Source organism: Protopterus annectens, chromosome 5.part0, assembly GCF_019279795.1.
Source record: "Protopterus annectens isolate FY-2018-M chromosome 5.part0, PAN1.0, whole genome shotgun sequence".
Taxonomy (NCBI): Eukaryota; Metazoa; Chordata; order Ceratodontiformes; family Protopteridae; genus Protopterus; species Protopterus annectens.
This window is the reverse complement of record NC_056735.1, coordinates 1,476,500,917-1,476,523,814: the sequence shown is the minus strand read 5'-3', so window position 1 is coordinate 1,476,523,814 and position 22,898 is coordinate 1,476,500,917. Positions and strand designations below refer to the sequence as shown.

The following is a 22,898-nucleotide window of genomic DNA, read 5'->3' as shown; positions in this document are numbered from 1 at the left end:
TGAGCATATCTGAGAATTACCACCCAGGTTCCTAACATAACTAAAGAAAGCCTTGTGATTATCCTTAGTGTCCTGTGCAATTTCTCTTGAAGCTGGCCTTAGACAATCTTATGAGTGCCTGTAGTTATTTGCTAATACTGATCAGTGATGCCTTCCCTATTTGGGAATTTGCTGTATCATTTAGTAGCTTCCTCCTTCTATTGTGTAGTTTGTTTATGGCTGGGGTCCACCAGACAGGACGTCTGCCTTTGGAGGATTGGGTCTTGGTTTTATTCGGGATCACATGATCCACGCATTCTTGAAGGTGTCCATAGAATGCGTTTATAGAGGAATCTGCGGTCTGGTCTGTAGTTTCCACAGGCCCGGGGGCTTTGAAGGTTTCCACCTCAGTTTTGAGGAGTGTGAATTTGCTTTAGAGAAGTTGTTCACTGTGGTGTTCTGGGCAGGGGGTGGGGTCGGGATGTGAATATCCAGTGAGATTAGATTATGGTCCGATCTTACCAGTGAGGGATACACTTTTGGTCTGGAGCATAGAGTCCCCATGTTGGTGATGATCAGGTCCAGTATGTTTACCCTTTTTGTGGGAGTGGTAACAAGTTGTTCCATAGCATTTGAGCTCATATATTCTAGGAATCTTTGGCCTAGGGTGTTGGAGCTAGAGTCATGCTCCCAGTCCATGTTTGGGTAGTTGACGTCGCCCAATATAATGGTGTTTGGAGAGACCTTCATATTTCCACTGTTCACAGGACAGCCAAGTGCAGTTCTTGGGTTTGGGAGGGTGGTCTGTAGCAGGCTATAATCTGGAAGGCAGTTTCACCCATTGTTAGTTGCACATGGATAGTCTCTGATGCTTGGTGCTTTGCCATCAACCTGGAGGTGTGGGTATCTTTGATGAATATCAATACTCCCCCTCCATTTGTGGTTCATTCCAAGTTTTGGGGCTGAAAAGCATGGTATGAGGTTAAACCTGGTAGTGCTGGTGTGCTCTCAGTAGCCCTGAACCAGGCATCTGTTACTGCACAGATATCAATGTTCTCCATGCCAAGGAGAGTTTCAGGTGCATGCATCTTGAGGTTTAGACTTCTGGCGTTGGGTAGCATTACTCTTAGTTTCTTATCCCTTGTGATACCTATGAAGGTGGGTTTGTCATTTGAGCCTTGCCTAACATAGGCACTATGGGGGTAGCAAGGGCCTTTGCCAATATCTGAAAGCCCAGGGGTGACAGGTGCAGGCCATCCCTAGCGAAGCAGGTGATTCAACAGAAGATGAATATGTGAGGGTGTAGTGCCTGTGATTAGTTAGCAGTAGCATATATGACTGCTCACGTGGACACATGCCAGGTAAGTCATATGCAATGTGTCACAGGCTACGTACATGTGAACAGGACAAACAGTGACATTCTGTCAAGTGAGACATGGACATACATATAGTAAGCTATGCAGATGGCACTAGGAGTCCACAGAAGCTCTATAACTATGCATTGCAGGTGGGATCAGTATTCCAGGGTAATTGCAAGCAAACATGCATGCAAACAAAGCTACAGTAAACAGGGCTGCATGTAGTCCATTGTACAACAAACAAGCTGTACCACTTCCAGTAGGTAACACTGCAAATATGCAGGCACTATGCACATGTACATGGAAATACACGCGTCAGATGGCTAGGGTCCAGTCTCAGCACGCAAGTGTACAGACCATGTACTGTCAGGATGTACAATAACTGGATGGAAACCCATGTGCTCAAACCTGCAGTAATACACATGTCAAATAACAGACACTGAGCCTTCACTCAGTGGTTCCATACTTAGTAGGATGTATGCTACCTGGCCTGCCACCACAGTATCCCTGACATATATGGGGACTCTCCCTCCTGTGACAGTTAGTTTTGTGTGTTGGGGCTGTCTAGCATGGTATGAGGTGTGAGCTTGCAGTGCTAGGGTGCTCCTGTGTGTCCTGTACCAGTCGTGTAGTACTGCACACATATCAACATCCTCAAACATCCGCATTGCAGAGTCCAGTGTGGGCAACATGCCACTTGCAGTTTACATGTCCATCATTGCGTATTACTACATTCATTACCTTATCCCCTGTGCTACCTATGTATGTAGCCTTCTGTTGACATCCTTACCACCAGTATGCCAACATGTGCAGATGATACACTATGGTACTTACCATGGGTGTAGACAACAGTACATGACAATCACACCCTTACTGCATCAGGCATGCTGTGATATACCCACAATTAATTCAGCACACAATACTGCTAACAACATGATACTATTACTACACATCTATGTGGTCGATGCCTCAACCGTCCACCATTGCCCTGGCTCATGGACATGTAGTTGTGGAACAGGTCTAATATGTCCCCATAACGTCTGTCTATGACATCGGTGAAATTACGGATGGCAGCCGCAATGTCACGCATACTGTCAGTCATGGCTGTGCGACATGCTATTAGCTCCCTCAGACCCTGTCTGGTGTACCGTTCCATACGTGACTGTGCCTACATGACGGTCCGAAACATAGCTGAGGTTGTAAGACCTCTGTGGGCACGTCTGACAGGGGCAGTACGCCCACGGATGCTCCCACGAGAACCCCTGGACATCTGTCTGTGTGGTACCATCTCTGGGCCATGCCCATGGCTGCTGTGTGGGGAGGCATGTGCCACAGATACCACATGACCCTGGTCAATGCCCACTGTATGCTCTCCATCACCTAGGGACATTGGTGACAAAGGGTGTATTGGCAGGATAACTGTGCGCATTGATGGGGTCGACAGCTGTGTACTGTCAATCGGCTGACCAATGGCGGACCCTGGCATACCTTCCTGTGCCATTACACAGATGTCGTCATTATCAGTACCCATGGCACCTGATTCAGGTTCCCTGCTACATGACACCAGAGCAGCACCAGAACCTGTGGGAGGGAAACAGGAAACACAGTTTACAATGTCTACACATTACCAGTAATGCACACATCCACACATGCACAGGTCCAGACATGCACACTTGCACACATGCACAGATGCACACATGCGCACATGCACACATGCACAGGTGCACACATGCACACATGCACAGATGCACACATGCACAGGTGCACACATGCACACATGTACACGTACACATGCACACAGTTTCACACAATTGTACAGTACTCAGTATGCGTGATATCAACACACAGACACAGACACACCTACATGCATACAAAGAGCACTACTAAGTGAGCCTAATATTACTATTACTGTCAAGACTATTACAGGTATTGTTGATACACACTCACCAGCATGGATAGGCTGCATTGCTGTTTCACCGGAGGGACCTGCAGACGTGAAGAAACTAATGTCAGTGGGCACAACTGTGCCATTGTTACTGAGTATGATACAGGTCAGTAGTACAACAGTCGCCTTTCACAGGTCAGCTGCTAATATTGAGGATATCACACTTGCACATTAAATACTATGGTGACAGCTACAAACCAAGGACACACCTCACACATGCATTAACTACCAGTGTACACAACAGTCAACTATACATATGGCATATTACCTGCACGCTCACTGTCTTGCTGCTGCGTGGCTCCAGCCTCCATCATAATGCATGTCTGCTGCTGTTGTTGTTGCTGGCGGACTGGAGCCACTACACTCATGAGTAGTCCCTCCAGTCTGGTGAGTGGGGGATGTGTAGCCACCCCACCACCTGTGGCGACCTGTTGCCTGTGGATATCCGACGCACGCTGACGGACATTTCTGATTAAATCACTGCAGTGATGTCGTATCTGCTCATATGTCCTATTATGCGTGCCTATGTCATTTACCCGACGGACCAGGTCTTGCCACAGTGCAGCCCTCTCCTGCTGATTCTGGCTGGTGTGGGAAAAGAGTATTGCATAATCCCGCACCAGGCTCTGGTGTATCTCCTCATCCTCAGCTGTCGAGTAAGCGGGATTCCGTGGGATTAGCCATGTACCTGAAAAAGAAAATAACCTGATATCAGCAATATATGTCAGCAGAATTTGGCACACATACTACACATGCTACTCGACTGTTATGATACAACATATCTCACATATATAGCATCTGTCTGTCTATTGGTGGATACACATGTAAATGGCCAGGTATCAGTGCTCAGCCAGCAACTGTGCAACAGTACCTGGCACACTCCATACGACATACTACCAAACCCCAGCATTCAGAACACTGATTCAGGTCAAGAGCACATCCTCACTCTGGGGGTTTGTATCTAGGTACTGTATGGCCTACATCATCAACTACTGTGAGCTGACCACACACTAATTGCCCTGGATATACATATCCCACCTCCACCACCAGCACAAACGACTATAGTGAATAACATTGCAGATGCAAACTTTACACTTTGTAACAGTGACATGGTATCCTTTCAGCCCACTGGGCCAGTGGCAGATACAACCCACAATGCTGACCCCTACACAAATGCTTTCTACAGACATCTCCGAGAATGCATGGATCATGCAATCCCATATATGACCAAGACACTCTCCACAAAGGGACAGCATCCTGTCTGGTGGACCCCAGCCATAGACAGATTGTATTACAAAAGATGGAAGCTACTGCAAGACAGAGCATAATTCCATAAAGGGAAGGCATGTCTGAGCAGCACTAGTAAGGATCTATTTTCCATCATACAAACATCCATGGGCAACTTTGAGATGGAAATCAAGAGGGACACTACAGATAACCAGAAGGCCTTCTTCAGTTATGTTAGCAACCTGGTCAGAATCCATCCTCTATGCCCATAGTTAGTACACAACAACAAATATTTCACTGAAACCACAGATATTGACAACATTGTGGCAGACAGGTTCAGTGCAGGTGTCACTCCGCCCTCTCCCCCAAAATAGGACATAGTTATCCCAGCTGACTGTAACCTCCCTGTCATCACAGATGTCCAGGTGAGAGCCGCCCTCATGAAAGCAGAATACACAACATGACTGGGACCTGATGGTATCCCCAGTTGCATGCTACATAAACTCTGACAGGAGCTAAACACACATATAGAAGTGCTATGTAACACTAGCCTGACTACAGGATATGTACCTGTACACTGGCGCACAGCAGCAGTGGTTCCACTCCACGAAGGAGGCACCTCAACATACCAATACAATACAACACAATACATTACATTACAATACAATACTATACAATATGCTATTGCCCCTGGGACTACAGCAGCATACTGTTCTGCTACCCTGACCATTGTGACACATGTGGTGTGATGGTACCTGCTGCTGTCACACAGTTACACAGGGTGACTCATATGGCATATTACCTATCTGACTAACATTCAGCAGGTGTATGTGTGACATGTACTCATGGGGAGTCTTGCTTCTTAACACTGTGTGGTTTATTGCAGGGTATGTCTTATCTGTGGGTAGGAACTTTTACCTACACATGTGCTCTCTATTGCAGTGGCATGGACGACACACAGCAGTCATTTAGGTTGTGGATGGTGTGAGGTGTTACTATGGTTGTTGGACATCTGTCATGGGTGTGACTTACGTATGTAAATCCAGGAGTGGTAACCTCTATGTGGGTAGTATGTGTGTACTCTGTGGTGTTGTCAGTCACTGTGCATTGGTAATGTGTTTGAGTGCATTGTCACAGTGTTGTACATGTCACTGTGTCCGTCTCCATATCTGTAGCTGTCATGTGAGGTCCATACCATGGCATCCATTATGTGGTGTTAAGGGGTACACCGACCTACATGTCCATAGCTGACACACCATGTCTGCTGACACATACCATGTGCAGGTATTCCAGGAATAGTGTGCCACTGTGAATATCATTGGGGGCACTATTATTCACATTTATGACCCTGTTCACCCGTGACACATGCAGTGGTGGGCAGCCAATCACATATCTGGTGGTTACTGGTGTAGGTGATTTGAAATGGGGTATGGTACTCTGGTTTTGACACTGGTGTTCACTCCATGCCTTTGTCACCAGGCACCTGTTGCAATACATCTGTACACATGTGCCTCACTCAGAATATATATACATCTCTCTCTCTCTCTCTATATATATATATATATATATGTATATATATATATATATATATATATATATATATATATATATATATATATATATATGTCTGTATACATATACACATATATATATATTGATGTACATATATTGCTATAGATGTGGAGGGGGGGACACAGAGGGGGTGAGAGTGACAGAGGGGGTGGGACAGGGGTGTTGAGGTCGTCATATACAGTCATACCTGTAGATAGTCAGATCAGTCTGTCTATGTATATGTATCTACATATATCTATATCTGTATGTGTGCATTACATATATATGTTTGTACATATTCTATCTATCTACATCTGTCTATGTATTCCTACATCTCTCTCTATGTATGTATACATATATGCATATCATATATATATATATATATATATATATATATATATATATATATATATATATATATATATATACATACATACATACATATTTTGACATACATACGTATCCATATGATAGACAGGTATATCAACATGTTTGTCTACCATACTGTATACACACACTAACATACTGCTAAACATACATAACTGTGAAACCTACTTTGTACATTGCACTACAACCTACAGTCAACCTACATTGATATGTGCACATAGATGCTCTCACATACAGATGTATGTACAGCCTTCACTGATAGTTGCTGTATGTCCCCTGCCCTTTACACATCTTCATATACATATGGATACAGACCAATGACACATATGGAGGGTTCACAGTATGTAGACCTGTATAGTATTACTTTACATTACCTGTGTTTGTCACAGCTGCTTGTGTTGCTGTCTGGTTTTCTGTCCTGCTGCTCCACTTGCCAGTTGTCAGCTTTCAGGTGGCTGTTGCTGAACAGTTTTGTTTGTGTCTGCTTAATTTCAATTTTCTCTGTCTCTGTCTCTCTCTCTCTCTCTCTCTCTCTCTCTGTCTGTCTGTCTCTCACGTCCTCCTCAGGGTGCAATGAAAGTATTGCATGTGTGGACTGGGAGTACAGCATACTTTTGTAGGTATCTGCATATGTCCATGTGATGGCCTCTGCACCAATTGTTAGCCAGAATTTGCTAATTGCATGCAGCCAGTTGTGTACTGATTGCAGTTCTCACTGTGATTTCAAAACAGTGCTATAAAAAGGTATGTGAGATAGGCATAGCCCTTTCAGATTTTAAGGGCAGGGACCATGCTGGTATGCTGTGGACAATATTCTGTGAGTGTAAAGGTTGGTATCTCTCTCATATTTCCAGCTGTGTTGTAGATTAACATTCCTCCATTCATTTCTCCAGTTTCCTGTACTAACTGTGTATGTACACTGACACCTACAACTACTACTACTGTTAATGTGTGTGTGTGTGCTTTCCTTTCACTTTTGCTTGCACTTTGTTGCTAAGGCTTCAATATTTGCCCTTTACAGTCACTACTTGTATGCCTGCTAGGTGTCCTGACTGTAGTGTGCTGCTGTAGCTTTCCTATTTTCCATGTACATTCACACCTTGGAATGAATGCTATATCTGCTAGGGTGTTACAGCATGCAGTGTGGTCTGGCTATGGTGTGGGCCTTGACATCTATTAGGGTATTTGAGTATGCTGCTGAGCAGGCCCCAGAGACTCTCAGGTTCATCTGTTATCTGCCTCATGGAATGGTACATATCAGTGGGGTACACCCATTAAATTGTCTGGTATGCTGCAGTTGTGACTGTGGGTTAGCATGAGCATATGTATTACTACACTTATTCTGCCATGCAAGTGGTGAATACTTTCAGGACTCCATAGTTACCATTGCATGTGTTGTTACACCTTTCTGCCTACTGTTTGTACATTTCACATGGAGTCTGTGGGGCATCCCTGTAAGTCATTCACTGTTGCTATGTCTAGGCTCTTAACTATTCAAATATGGTGGTGTCAGACCTCTCCTGTGTACAAATATTTGCAGGTTGTCCACATTTCTGCCTCATATTTTGGTCAATATCTCATGCACAGCTTTTTCTGGCAAATCACTCTGGGCTCAAGTCAGAATATAGTGACAAACATTCAAGTTTCAGACTTCATACACTTCCAAACATCCCACAAAATGCAGACCCTGTTACTCTCTGAACTGTCTGCGTTTGTTGTAACATTATTTGTAATGTGTCCCTGGTTTTGGGCCTTTGCTCCACATATTTTATTACTTGGTCCGGATGTGTTCCTGTAAGAGGTTGTGGGGTATGGGCAGTGATTATCCTGCTTTGAGTATGTGTGAGGCTTGCAAGGTGCTACAGTGACATTATTATCTACTAGCTACCAACTAGCATGGCTGTTTCTGTTTCACTACTATTATTGAAATCCACTAGTTTTGACAGTAATTCTAAATGACATGCTTTGTGTACTACACATCCTATATTCCCTTTACATTCATTCCTACTATTACATGATATATTTATTTTAGCACAATGTTCTTGTATAAGAGTCATGGCTTAGTGGTAAGTCATGCAGACTACTGTTTCCAAGGTCCTGGGTTCGGGACTGCCAGTGGGATTTTATTTTGCTTCTGAACTGACTACAGGACCTGTCAATCAAAGTGACTAAGGCACTTTTAAGCAGTTATAACCGGGTTAGTGCTGGTTTGCGCGAAGCTCACGCATGTGCACTGGCGTTTAGCTCCGCGCACACACGCGCACACCCGCTTACAACCGCTTAAATGTGCTTACTTTGGCGCACACCCGCACTATTTTCTTTGAAAGAAATGAAAATGGGGAGACAGGAAAGTAGTGAAAAAGGGGTCACAAAGAGGGTAAGACAGTAGGGAAACAAGCTTGGGTTTTGCAGGAGGGATGTAGGTAAGGCCCATAGCTGCCCATTTCTTCATCAGCAACAGCTGTGCATATGTTTGTAATTTGGTGTGACATTTGATACCTTCCACCCCTGAAAGAGGTGTAAGGACAACAGTAATACTTGTTGTACAGCCAATTGTAATTGATAGTTTACATGTCTGGTAGACATATGTGCGGAATGGGCAGCTATGTATGGGGCGTAATTTTTTTGTGGGTACAGAGTGCCCTTTTTTTTTTTTCAGGTGAGAGTGGTATGTCAGGTGAGGGAAGTCGGTATAGCTGGGGAGGTAGGTTGGGTAGGTCAACAGACAAGACAAACAAGACGCATACAGGGGTGGTGTATGACACGTGTGGGGGGGTTACACAATTGACGGGGACGGAGGTTTGGATATCCAGAGCCCATGAGCCCACAGATGGCAACAGTAGAACTGATATCCCCACCCATGGGCAGTTGCCACTGTTCCTTCACTGCCCAGGACGGGACTGTGCTGGGGGCTGTGTAGGCCGGGCAACAGGCATGCCCGTAAGTTGTGCCACCTGTGCCTCAAGCTGGCGTAGGGGCTCGAGAACAGAGTCCCGGATCTCCCTACGCACCACAGTCCGGACGCTACGGAGTGTGAGTGGTGGTTCTCCTCTGGCCACGCTTGCAGAGGGGGGACGGTCCTCATCCCCTGCAGCGCTTCCACCCGCAGGTGGCACAGGGCCACCGGAGGGTCCAGACTGGGCACTAGTGCCAGGTGCACTCGCCAGCTGAGGTGGGAGAGGTGGGTCCGCTGGAACCTGCCTTCCCTGTCATTCTATGTTTTGCATTATGTCATGACAGTTTGGGTTAGTAACATACAATACCATTCGCAATTAGTTGTAACAGCATGCATTAGTATTCCCATTAACCAAACACCCAGATATTCACACCATTGAACAGCAAGCATAACACATGCATAATTTGAACAGCAATACACAGTCCAACAACATGCAGGGTTGATTAATGGCAACAGGCCATCAGGTTTGGATGTATGAACAGGGCAGATGCATCAACGGACATGCAAATATTTAGGACCCATCGGGACAAATGTCCAGGGGTGTTAATTGTGATTGCACATACCATTTTCACGTGGAATGGATTATATGTGGTTATAGGGTGGGGTGAAGAAAATATTATTAACACCTTCAAATACCAATACATATGCTGTACATTTCTAATAGCTACAGATATATACACACTACTGTTCTAACTACAGTTTCCTATATGATAACTACTTCACTTTGGTGATAGGACTGTTACTGCTACATCAATATACATTTTATTGTTATTCATACACGTTCATATCTGGCTTTGTTCAGCTACATCATCCTGCTACATTTGTTTTATATAGCTATAGACAACTGTGAATGTTTGATATTTCAGACAATCATACTATCTGCATATTGCCGACTGAGAGCAACATATCCAGATTTTGGGGAACACATTCCAGCTGCAGCAACACTTTGGACACATTTCACAGTTTGGTTCTACTTGTCACATTCATTTCATTCTGTACTGACTGCAGTATACTTTATACAGTGGTTATTACTACTTTATTGGTGGATTCATAACTCTTTCTCACACCCTCTCACTTGTTTTCATTTTACTATTCAGGATGGTACTTACTTCTAGGCTTTATTGACATGTTTTACCTGTAGTTATTACAATCATTTCCAGCAGTCTCACTTCTGTCATGTTTCAGTATTTCAACAGGGATATATGTCACACATGTGAGTTGCTCATCTTCTGCAGCTGTACTTTTCAGCCTGCTGCAGGTTGTGCACTATGATATTATAGGTGGGGCATCTTTATTTCAGAATTTATTTCAGACATTTTCATTTTTCTGTTTGGATTTCAGACTGCAACACACTTTTGTAATCAAGCAATACTTGCAAACACTTTTACACTGTTACTTGCACATTTTATTACTTAGTGACTACACTGCACTCTTTTGCTAACTGTCATACTTTTATATTTCTTTACAGTTACTGGGAGTGGATTACTGACCTGCCTGGTGGTGCAACCACACCAGCCTATCACCATAGGCTCGTCGGTTCGCAGAACGGACACCTGCAGCTGTAATATAAATGAAGTAATATTGGAATACACATCTCCATAATATCAGCTAATTTAATTTCTTACATACATAATTAAATGTAACTTACTCAGTAGTGGGGCATTGGGCATTTGCCGGGCCTCCTGGATCCAAAGGTTCAATTGGTCCTGCTTGCATCTCTTCAGGTCCACATGGTGGTGACGGACCTGCTCACCAGTCCTTGGAATCCCTGTGGCACTGGTGAGATCATGAGACAACCGGTCCCATGCCTCAGCCCTATATGCTCCCCACAGGACCTGGCCCTGCATGAGTTGGGCCTCATGATTGTGGACTAGGAGCCAGACCATGTATCTGGACTCCTCAACACCCCACCTCTGTGCTCAAAAGCAACTACCCTCACCTACACCTGACATTCTGGCTGCAAGTCAGTTCTACAATCGTTTATGCGGTGTATTCCCGCCTATGGGCTTATATATGCCGTTTTTCCCGCACTTATCTGTGATTGGCCATTTTGGAATTGTATCCACTTCACAAAACCTGCTTTGTCATGCTCCACTTTCTATTTATTCCTATATATTTGCTATTACTGCATTTCTGAGTACAGCTGTCATAGCTTAGTGGTTCAGTACCTTGACTATGGTGCATGGTATCCTGGGTTGAAACCTGGCCACTGCTTTTTATATTTTATGACTGTCTACACAGGCTAGGGGGTGTGTCTGTGTAAAGGCAGTTTTGTTACAGCTTGCTCAACGTTGCCCGCCGGTTAGCTTGTTAGCACAGTGCGCAGCTCCGCGCAAATGGGGTGCGCTGGCTTACGCCTCATTTGGCTGTCAGCACGCATAGTACGCTCAGCTCAGCAAGAGGCACACAGTTTGAGCATGTGAAACCACTGCTCAGCTACGGGCACTCATTTTGCACCTGTTAAACCACTGCTCACCTACGGGCAGATGCACTCACCTTGTTAAACTGTAGCTCAGCTATAGGCACATCTGGCATTTTTTTATTGTTTTGTTACCTCACATTTCTTCAAAATAAATGGACTATTTCATTACATTTTACATAAAATGTGATTTTATATGTGTACATGTTTGTCAGGGACTTGTTTCTTGCTTATTTTGCTAAAAATAAAAGTTGGTGATGTGGGGGCTCGAATCATGAATGCCTGCTCTTCAGCTGACATCTCTACCGCTACGCTATTGCTTCTTGGCTTACTTTGCATATTTAGTTCTTATATGCTTTCCCACTGACTGCTAACTGTAGCTGCGCTACGGGCACACCCACGCAAACGAGCGCACTCACGGTTAAACATCTTTACAATTTAAAAAAAATATATCAGATGTTCATTTATATATTTTCTGTTCATAGTCTGTGGGGGCATGTGTTGTGTTGTGTTTATTCACATTTCCTTGGACTCTGTCGTGGGTGTTTACTTTGGGCACTTTTACTCTTCTGGGGGCATGTCCGCTTGCAGGGCTTGGCCTACGGACACACCCCCTACTGTCTTACACGGACCGTGTTAGACTTAGGTGTGAGCATGCTCTCATGAATATGCAGAGCATGCTGACATCACTCCGTTTAACTGCAGCCTCCGTGTAAGAGTTATAACTCTTACACGGAGGCTTCGTGAATCCTGCCCAATGTCTTTTTTTCTTCTTGCTCTTCTCTTTCTTTGGTATTAAGAAATGTAGGCATTACAGTGCAAAAAGAGAAGATAGCTGGACAAAAGTATGTGCAGGTTAATAGGCTGTAATCCTGGATTCTTGAGGTGGGAGATGGTGTGTAAACGTTCAAATCAGATATGTTTTCTCTTACTTTTGCATTGGTGAATGTCTGGATTAAGACCCTTGACTTAGTCGAAAAACAAATTTTAAGTGAAAACAAGTAAATATGAGAACACTGAATATAATGAACAATTTTTCTTTAGCAGTAAATGTTTCAGCCAGTCTTTCAGGTTGTAGCACACAGGACTACTTATTTTCTTTTCTCTCTTACACTTCTATGGACAGAACCTGACAATAGGGCAATAAAAGACACAACACTGGTTTCTTCAAGGCTAAAAGTTAATGATTTCTGAAAGCTTGTGATTTGTTTTCATATCAGGGGAGTTACGGATAAAACAAAGAACAGACACCAGTTAGTGTAAGTAGAAGGACAGGCAATAACATGAGTCTTAGCATGGATAAACTCAGTTTCAGAATAATTAGGGTCTGTGTTAGCAGCTGTTTTTACAAGGAAGGTTAAACCTCATTTTTTAAGATGTTTGTATTTGTTTGTATTAAGATAACAGGTTATGGGGTGTTCTGGGGGTGTTTTTATTTCATTTTATTTTTTGTGGCTTTTTATTGAAACAAAAAGTTGTAAAATGTAACAAGTTCCAATGTTGATGATAAGAAAAAAATGTATAAAGGATAAACCTGCCAAACATTAATGGATGCATGGCTAACAAAAGCTGGAAATAGATATTTAAAAAAAGCTGCCATATATAATAAGTGGAATAATAACTTCTTACCGTAATGGCAACACTTTCCATCCATTCATCCCATAACCCCCTCTCCCATTTTTGCACATGGGATCAGGGTGTCGTTTCAGTAGTGACAATCATCTAGAGCCAGGGTTTGTGAATGGTCTCACAGGTATAGACAAAAAGGAAAGAATACTTAATTATATTAAGAAATGCAGAGTGCAAATATCAATGCTATAGGAGACACATTTGAAAAGAACTAAGCATGTGACTTTGATAAAGAAAGGATTTCAAGATGGATATTTTACAAAATATCAGGGATAAAGGAAAAGAGGAGTGCTTATACTAATTTCTAGAGTTGCTCCAGTAGTGATAGAAGAGGAAAAATATAATGGCAGATTTGTAGTAGTAAGGGGCTGCTGGCATGTATTTATATATTCAACCTAAAACTACTGTTATGCAGCTTTAAAAAATTGGGAAAATCAGCTTTCAGCAGGGATTATTACTTACAGGTTATTACTGGAACTTAATTTGCAATGATGAGGATATATCTAGGGGACCTAGAAGGGAAATATAACAGAAGATAGATTTCTGAAAAAAATGGAAATATTTGGTGTAAAAGACGTGAATTCAGTAGTAGAAACTCCGTGAGAATTTACATATTATTCTCAAGGTGCAATAATTGGGATAGACTGGACAGAAATTATGTTTCACAGGAACATGTGCATTTAATTGAGAACTTTGATACGCATCCAAGGCCTATTTTCAGATCATGCACCAGTAAACACCAAGATAAAAATGCAGGGTAATAAAGTAAAGATGAGATACTGGTGCTTCCCCACCTACCTATTAAAAAGGGAGGAATTTAAGGAATGGGTAGTGGAACTTGTTTGTGTGTTATTAGGGAAGAGTGAGTGAGATAAATTGAAAGTGGAGTTTAAAATTAAGGTAGAAATAAAAGAAAAGATCTTGTTAAGAAGTAATAAGAATTATTTAGAATGGTTGATAAAGGTTAAAGTATTACAAAATAAGGGGAGTCTCACAGAAGAACTCCAGAGCACAAAAACTTTTGACACAGTGACTTAGGCAACAGAAGGTAGAAAGGGTTGTTGCCAAACTTAGGGAGCATATAAAAATAAAAATAACCAGAGATCCTTTAAGAGGTACTAGAGATATTTTGGAAATTTTATAAATGTTTGTGTAAAGCAGAGAAGTGAGGAAATCAAGACAAAAACTCAAATGGAAATATTTATGGAAGACTTAAATATGCCAAGGATAGAGGTAAATGGGGCTCAACAACTAATAGTTGAGATTGCAGGAGACTAGATAAAAATGGTGGTGTATAACCAATCTGCAGGAATGTCTCAAGGAATATATGGTATTCTGTTGGTAGTTTGGATACTAAGAGGGGAGAAAATTATAAAGATTTTGTTTAACACTATTTTAAAAGTAGGGGAGGTACTAATATCATGGGAAAAAGCTGAGGTGGCTGTAATTCCTCAAGACTTAAAGGCCCATCTGATCAAGCTTTATATAGGCCCCTTTCAATTTTAAACCATGATTATAAAAGTGTGTATGTTTATAATGGCTAAAAGAATGGCAAAGGTGATTCCAAAATTGACAGATATGGAGCAATGTGGTATTGTGTAGGGGAGGCAAACATTTGACAACATTGATAGAACAATGAGGATCCAGAGGGAAAAAAATGTAAGAAAATATTGCTGTTATTGGTGGATCTTGATGCAGAAAACGCATCCGGCAGAGTAACTTGGGATTTTATGAGTAGGGCACTGTAAGCATTTGTATTTCCTGATACAGTAATAAGGTTAATTAAAATGATATATGAGGGATCGGAGCAAAAATCGAAGTGGAAGGGTTCCTCTCTGATAAGTTGTGTCTGAACAGAAAAACAAGGCAAGTTTGTCCTCTTTCACTATATTTGCACTATATTTACAACCATTGGCAAAGAAAATAAGGGACTCAGAAATTCAAGGACATAATTGATACAGTGTTCAAGAAAAGTTGCCTTTATTTGTACTTGATATCATTTTGTGCCTGTTGGAATCAAAAATGACATCTCAGTGTTGTGGAACATTCTGAGACAGTTCCATTTTTGATGGGTATAAAATTAATGAAGATAAAACAAAGACTGTGCCTGTAAACTATGTACCTACACATTAATTGGTTCAGCAATACCGATATTTATGGGGACATGATAAAATGAAGTATTTGGGAGTATGGATCAAAAGAGATTATGTTATGGCAGATAAGGGTATGTGGGATGAGACTAAACAAAAGATAATACAAAAACTGAGAAACTGGAAGCTCTTTCTTATGGATATGGATAGCAAGATACAAGCAGTAATGTTTTTTACATAGGTCAGGCATATTTTTATCAACCAGAGAAGAAGTTGTGGATAGTAATTAATAAAGAATTGAAGGATTTTATTTAGGAGTGGAAGAGGGCAAGAGTCTAGTGAGATAAACTGATCCTTCCAATAGAACAAGGAGGTTTAGGATTACCTGATTTCAATAGGTATTTCTGCACTACACAGTTAAGACTCTTATACATAACACAAGCAGAAAGCTACAATTCAAAGTGTAATGGGATGATGATGAAGCAGGAAGGTAATTCAAGAAATAAGGAAAGAATGTGATTTTGGTCCCAGATCCTTAAGGAGAATAACAATAGTCATAAAGAATATCATATTCATAAAGTAGCAGAAAGTTTACTAAGAACTAAGCCAACATGGGAGCGGAGAAAGGAGATTCCACTAGTAGCAGAAAGTTTACTAAGAACTAAGCCAACATGGGAGTGGAGAAAGGAGATTCCACTAATAGGGGTGACTGCAATTAGGAGTACAGAGAATAGACAAGAGGGGGCTGGAATTTACTGGAGGAAGCTGGCAAAGGAAACAGGGTATTGGGAACAAATAATTAGAGGGGATAGGTAGTAGAATGAGAAGAGGCCAAGAATCCATTTAGATTTCAGGCTAGTGATTGCTTTCCCTATCAGGGATTGATATTAGAGTATAGACAAATAGAAAAGGATAGAGGAATCCTAAGTGAAAGACCTGCATTGGTTGAATTTTTACCCAGAACAGAAGATGCTGTTAAATAGGGAATAATTAGTAGGGCATATAAAATTTTGCACAATAACTATAGGAATCAATCAGAGGAGGTCAGAAAAGATTGGGAAGAGAGATTAGATATGCAGTCCTGAAGGAAACAATGGGGGATATATGTATAGCTCCCATATATGCAACAAAATCAAGAAGATTTATGATTTTTGCCTGGAAGTATTTGCATATATACTTTTATACCCCAAGCAGACTGCAAAGAATTTTTCCTCAGGAAGATGGCAAAGGTTGGATGTGTGATGGGGAGAAAGAGGTAACTTTAAACATATGTTTTGAGTGTGTAATGAGTTGGCAGAATTTAAAAATTTCCTTCAGAGTACTCTGTCAAGAGTACTGGGCGCGCAAATTAGTGTAACTAAGGAAATTTTTTTTTTTTTTTTAGCTGAGATTCATGAATCTGAATTGCCTAAACATAGAAAGGCCTTGTTAAGTTTAGTTCTGGTAGCTGCCAAAAAAGCAAGTACTACAAAGTGGAAATCAAAATCTAAATCAAATGTACTTGAAGTAGTGAATATTGTAACAGAAATAAAAAATAGGAAGTGGGATCTTTAGAAAAGGATAGGAGTAAATTACATAGAAAAGATCGAAAGCGTGTGAACGGTACATTTAGAAAAAATGTTTTGGAGGAAGAATGAGGTTTAAGAGAAGAAAAAACTGAATGTTGCTTAGATTGTATAATCTGTAACAACAGATGTGAATTTTAATGTTTGTAAATGTGAACTTGTTAATATGGTCTCATTACTTTTATATAAATGTAAGTTTGTCTGTGTCACAACTAATAATTCACTAAAGGTGTTAAAAAAAAAACATGATGCCCGTCTAAATTATGGTTCCTCCTGATCAAAGCTTGCTCTGGTTATGGGAAAACAATCGGCCAGTTGACCAAGAATGGGCGTATTATCTAACGACAGGAAGGGCAATGAGAGCAAAAAAAATTGTACTGTTATGTGACCAGATATATAACAGTGTACAAACTTGAGATATATGTCAATGGAAGGAAAATGGGGAAGTTGCATCGAGATTTGAAGATTACCAAAAAAAAAAAAAAACATTAAAGAGAAAGTGGAGAAATTGCAGAGAGAGAGAGATGTGGTGATTATCTAGAAAATATCTATTTTTCTTGGAAACAACACGTTAGCCAAGTGCATCAGACATTGAGTGTAAGTCAGAGTACCTTTAGTACAGAATCTATTTCTCTGTCATCTGTTAAAGGGGAAGTATAGACATTTCAGTATCATTTGATAATATGAATGTTGGTGGTTAAAGGCAGACAAGGACAGAACTTGGTCCTTCTCAGAGTGGAATTCAGTTTCAGTGTAGACCAAGTTTGTAGTCAGGACAGTTGTAGGCTGAAGGTGCTGCAAAATGTAACTATTTTGAATTCTTCTGCTATTTTCTGTTGACCTTTTGGAATCCCAGTGCTCCATTCTGATGTAGCATAGTACATTTATCTTCCCACACTTGAATAAAATTATCTAGGTACAGAACTAATTTTTTAAAAAGGTATTCAGACTGTTAGAACAATAGAGTGGAGTGCACTGCCGATATTAAAACAGTTAAAGGGATCATACATCCTTAAACAGGCTGATGTGTGCAAGCTTGCTGTGCAGTGAAATATACAGAGGCAGGATTAGAGTTAGGTTTAGGGTTAACACTCATTGCTAAGGTGGACAGAGCAACTCAACCCATCTTAATAATCCGTTCTAACCCTAACCATGCACACCCCTGTCCCTAACCCAAATTCTAACCATGCACCTTACCTTAGAAGAACTCTTTCTGTAACACTGCTACTATTAAGACATTTTGATCTGAATTTTTGGTAGGGTTAGGGTTTGTACATGGGAAAAGGAAATTGTTTAATTTTGCAGTCATTTAGATTTCTGGTACATGTGTTGTCAGTGAAATGAATGCTTGATATATTTTGGTCGATCATTGATGTGTCGGCCATTTAACATGTTGAACATTCAAGATGTAATTGTTATATGAGTATAGTTATTAAGGAAATTAATCTAGCTGCAGTTGCAGTGCATTTAATGCAGATAGCTAAGCAAGGAAATAATGAAGGCATATCATCCCCTGCCATTGAAAATCTATTAGAAGTATCCTTTTATTGTTGCATATTTGAAAGTTGCTACATTACGTACTGTGCCAGCTGTTCTGCATTTATTCCCAGTAGACAAAATTCAGTGTGTTTATGGTGACCTCTTGTTTTCTAGGTGGATGGAGGTGATCAGAAGTGCCACAAGCTCAGCCTCTCGCACACGAATCTTGAGCCGCAAGGAATCTCACGCATACTGACTGCCGTATCTTCACATGCTTTTTAGTTTTGCATCCATTTTACAGTTAAGAAGGGCACCTGAAGTTTGTAAAACTGTGAATTTTTTTAACTCTTCAGAAGGTTGCAGTTTTGCGAACATTCCTTAGATGATTTTTAGTTTCTTTTAATTTTAGAAATGATTTCATGTTTTTAAAGGGGAACCATTTAAGGTTATTTATCATTTTTTAAGACACCTGTCTACTCCAAATGAATATCTACTGCGTAGGTGTGTGTGTGAGTCACCTTTTTGTATAAAAAGTGTCCTTTTGTAACTACACTACCCAAGCATGCTGAAGTTACTTTTGTGTGGGCTCTGTCTTGTAGTAATACAGCCAAGGAGTCTGATTTTTTTACACATAACCAGAGTGCCAAACTATACAAGTGTGTTTTTTTTCTAGTCACAGCAGCAGTCTACGATATTGTTAAAATTACTTCTTGCATTATGTTACATATTTTATGTCATTTAAATCTGTTGATCATATGCATTTTTATCATGGAAAAAAATATCCCCCCCCCCCCCCCCCCCCCAGGGTCCTATATTAGTAAATACCCTTCTGTTTTTGAGTGCCATCTGAAACTGCATTAGTGGCCACAGAGACAGTATCCTGTTGTTTTGTTTGCAGTGATTAACATTTCGTCACATTCGGTGTGTCTTAAAAATAAAAATTGTTTCCCACATCAGTATCAGAGGTTGAGCAGACTTAATTGTTGCGACAACTACTGTGTAATTCATTTGGACCTGGTGCTGGTCAAACCTGAAATAAACTACCATCTTAATGTTGGATTTGAGCCCTTGAGGGTTGGTCCCATCCTCTGCTTTAGGATCCTCTGAGAATGAAAAATGAATGACATTGTTCAGAATATCTTCACTTAAGCCCACACTGAATGATAGACAATAATCATTACAGTTTGCTGTTTCTGTACAGATTATAAGGAGTATACAAGGACTGCCATTGAGAGACCTTGGTGTCTCTGGGACCATGCATCTTCCTCAATGTACAGATCCTGGTTTGCTATCGGTACACTCACTGTTAAAGAACCCAGTTAAGAACATGAAAAGGGATGGATTGCCTATAGCAGATACATGCCATCTTGCACATGAATGCCTGACTGTGTCTTGTATGCTGGCAGCCCTCAGACAGAAAGACAGACCATCTTCATCAGTGAACTGAAATGCTTCCCTGTGTTTCTTCATTTTAAAGTAGTTAAACTTCTGCAGTTGTTCATTTTAACAAGAATCCAGGAAACCTAAACCCACAGATAATCAGGTGATTGCAGCTATATCTTTAACATAAATAACCTTTCCGTGAATTAAGAAGGATTAAGAATTCTTGACATTGTTTTGAAATCCTGTGCATTGTTTGTATGTAAATGATTTTTAAAAGAGTTATTTGATGTTAACAGCTGCCTCATTGAGGTTACTTTACAGTAAGTACACTACAGGCAATAAATCTGTGTTTTTTATACTGAATATGGTTGCAACTTTGCATTATTTACTGAAGTACAGTAAGCTCTCTCTGACTTTGTCATGCCCTTTCAGTTTACCTGTGCCACTTAATTTTTTTTCTGTTTATTGTGTGTTTGTGTGTGTTGTGTGTGTTGTGCGTGCGTGCGTGCGTGCGTGTGTGTGTGTGGTTTAAATTATGTTTTATTTCTTAAGAAGGTAAGACAGCTGGTACAAAGACCCAAGCCAGAGGAAACAAAATACAATTGTATACCCACTTCCCTTCTAAGATCTCTTGGAATTGTATGTGTGTGTGTGTGGGGGGGGGGGGGGACCTAGCATGTATTGGCCCAAACTCTGGGCAAACTACACTATTTTTTTTTTTTAATAAACATTTTTATTAAATTATCAGATATGACACAGGGAATCCTACATTTATATAAATGAAAAACAAAATGACACCAGTTTAGTTGCAAACATTATAGAGTAGAGTCAATTATCCAAACTAATTGACATATAGGGTAGTGCAGATAATCAAACATAACTGAACCGGATAAAAAACTTCTAAAAATCTTGTTTTTTTTCTGCATGCAGGAATACTCTTTTTCTAACATTCATTGATTTCAATGGACAATAACGAATATTTTTCACATATGAGCTGGCTACAAGCTCAAACAACATGCTCAAGTGAATACATATAATGTTTACATATTCGGGGTTTATGATTTTTCCTACTCAAAAACTTTGAAAGGCTGGTTCGGATAATCAACGTTCGGATAATTGACTCTCTACTGTACATCAGACACCATTGAAACAACTGTAGTTGCAAACATTATACATCACTTATGATGTATCCAGTCATTGTCAGTTAAGCACTGTATGGCTCATTCAAATCCTGCCTCTTAAACCTTGTTCCTTCTCTACATATATTGTTCCGACAATTCCCATTTTTTTCCTGTGTAATTTGATCCTTCCCTTTTCTAAAGATTCTAATTCCTCCAGTTGTTTTATCTCTGTTACTATATTTATTACTTCTTGTAAAGTTGGTTTAGACTTTGATTTCCATTTTCTAGTAATTGCTTTTTTGGCAGGCACCGTAATTAGACTCAGCAAGGCTTTACTATGTCTAGGCAATTCCGAATATGTGCCATACCTCAAAAAAGTCATCTCCCCAGTCAATCCAATCCGCTAACCCAGCATCTCCGACAGAGCAGTCTGCAGGGAATCCTTAAAGTGAACCAGCTCATAGGTCCAAAAAATATGTTCCCAGCCACCTGTTTCTTGCCCGTCACATCTCCAACATTTGCTATCCACCTAAGGAAAAATTCTTCAGAGTCTCTTTGGGGTATAAGAATATCTATGTAAACACTTCCAGGCAAAGATCCTAAATCTTCTAGACTTTGTTGCATATTTGGGAGATATACATATATCCCCCTATCGTCTCCTTGTGAATTGCTTATCCAATCTCTCTTCCGACTCCTTTCTAAGCTCCTCTGATTGATTCTTATAATTATCATGCAGTATTTTATATGCTTTACTAATTATTCTTTTCTTAACAACAGCTTCTCTTCTAGATTCTGTTAAAAATACTCTGCTAGTGCTGGTCTTTCATTAAGGACCCCCCTATTTCTTTCTCTTTGCCTATACTCTGATATCAATCCGTGATATGGAAGGCAATCTTTAACATGCAGTCCAAATAAATTATTGGCTTCTTTCCATTCTATTACCCTTTCCTTTTTAGTTATTTGCTGCCAATACCTTGGTTCCTCTGCCAGTTTTCTCCAATAAATTCCAGCCCCTCTTGCTTATTATCTGTATCCCTGACCACAGTCATCCCTATCGTCAGAATCTCTTTTCTCGTGCTGGTTTGGTTCTTAGAATACTCCCTGCTATTGTATAAATATAATACTTTGTATGATTTTTGCTGTTCTCCTTAAGAGTCTGCATCCAAAATCCCAATCTCTCCTTATTTCTTGAGCTTCCTCCCTGTGTCATCATCATCATTCCATTCCACTTTGAATTATAGTTTTCTGCTTGTGCTGTATCAAAGAGCCTTAACTGGGTTGCTCTAAAATACCCCCTCAGATTGGATAATCCTAGTCTGCCTTGTTCTATTGGAAGAATTGGTTTGTCCCACTTGGCCCTTGCTGTCTTCCCTCAGGGAAACTACACTGTTGAATAGTTGTAATGTAATCCATGGAGTGAGCCTGTTGCCTCCATACTGTTTCTAGGTTCTGTGCTATAGTTTCTTGAGCCTCTGCCAGAGCCTGCAGTACAGTTGTGACTGGCAAAACCATACTCACCACCCCTATGCAGTCTGGGCTGCTGTACAAACCTGGGCCACCCATTTTTCCAGGTTGATGCACTATTCTTCTGACAGTGGGATGACATAAAAAGGGAAATATTTTAACAGAGGTTGTTGATAGGTCAGATTAGACATTATGTGTTAGTATTCTGAACTTTTTCATAAGTCACTAATGAACTGTTTGTGAAAGACTCAGGACATTGGATGTGGGTATGTCAGCCTGCAAGATTCGTCATGTCATAGACATTATTTAGTTTTAATTAACTGCTATCAACCACGCACATGCACA

The 22,898-nt window shown here is 40.8% G+C and overlaps 1 protein-coding gene across 2 annotated transcripts in view; it reads left to right on the top strand.

The window, feature by feature from the left end:
• The window catches only part of FARP1 (FERM, ARH/RhoGEF and pleckstrin domain protein 1), a 2,534,157-nt gene extending 2,513,826 nt beyond the window's left edge, over positions 1-20,331 (top strand). For both annotated transcript variants that reach the window (XM_044071307.1, XM_044071308.1), the window contains one exon: positions 18,760-20,331. In XM_044071307.1, the coding sequence (XP_043927242.1) occupies positions 18,760-18,841 (82 nt within the window). In that variant the 3' untranslated portion in view covers positions 18,842-20,331. The remainder of the gene's footprint in view (positions 1-18,759) is intronic.
• The last annotated feature ends 2,567 nt before the right edge of the window (positions 20,332-22,898 follow it).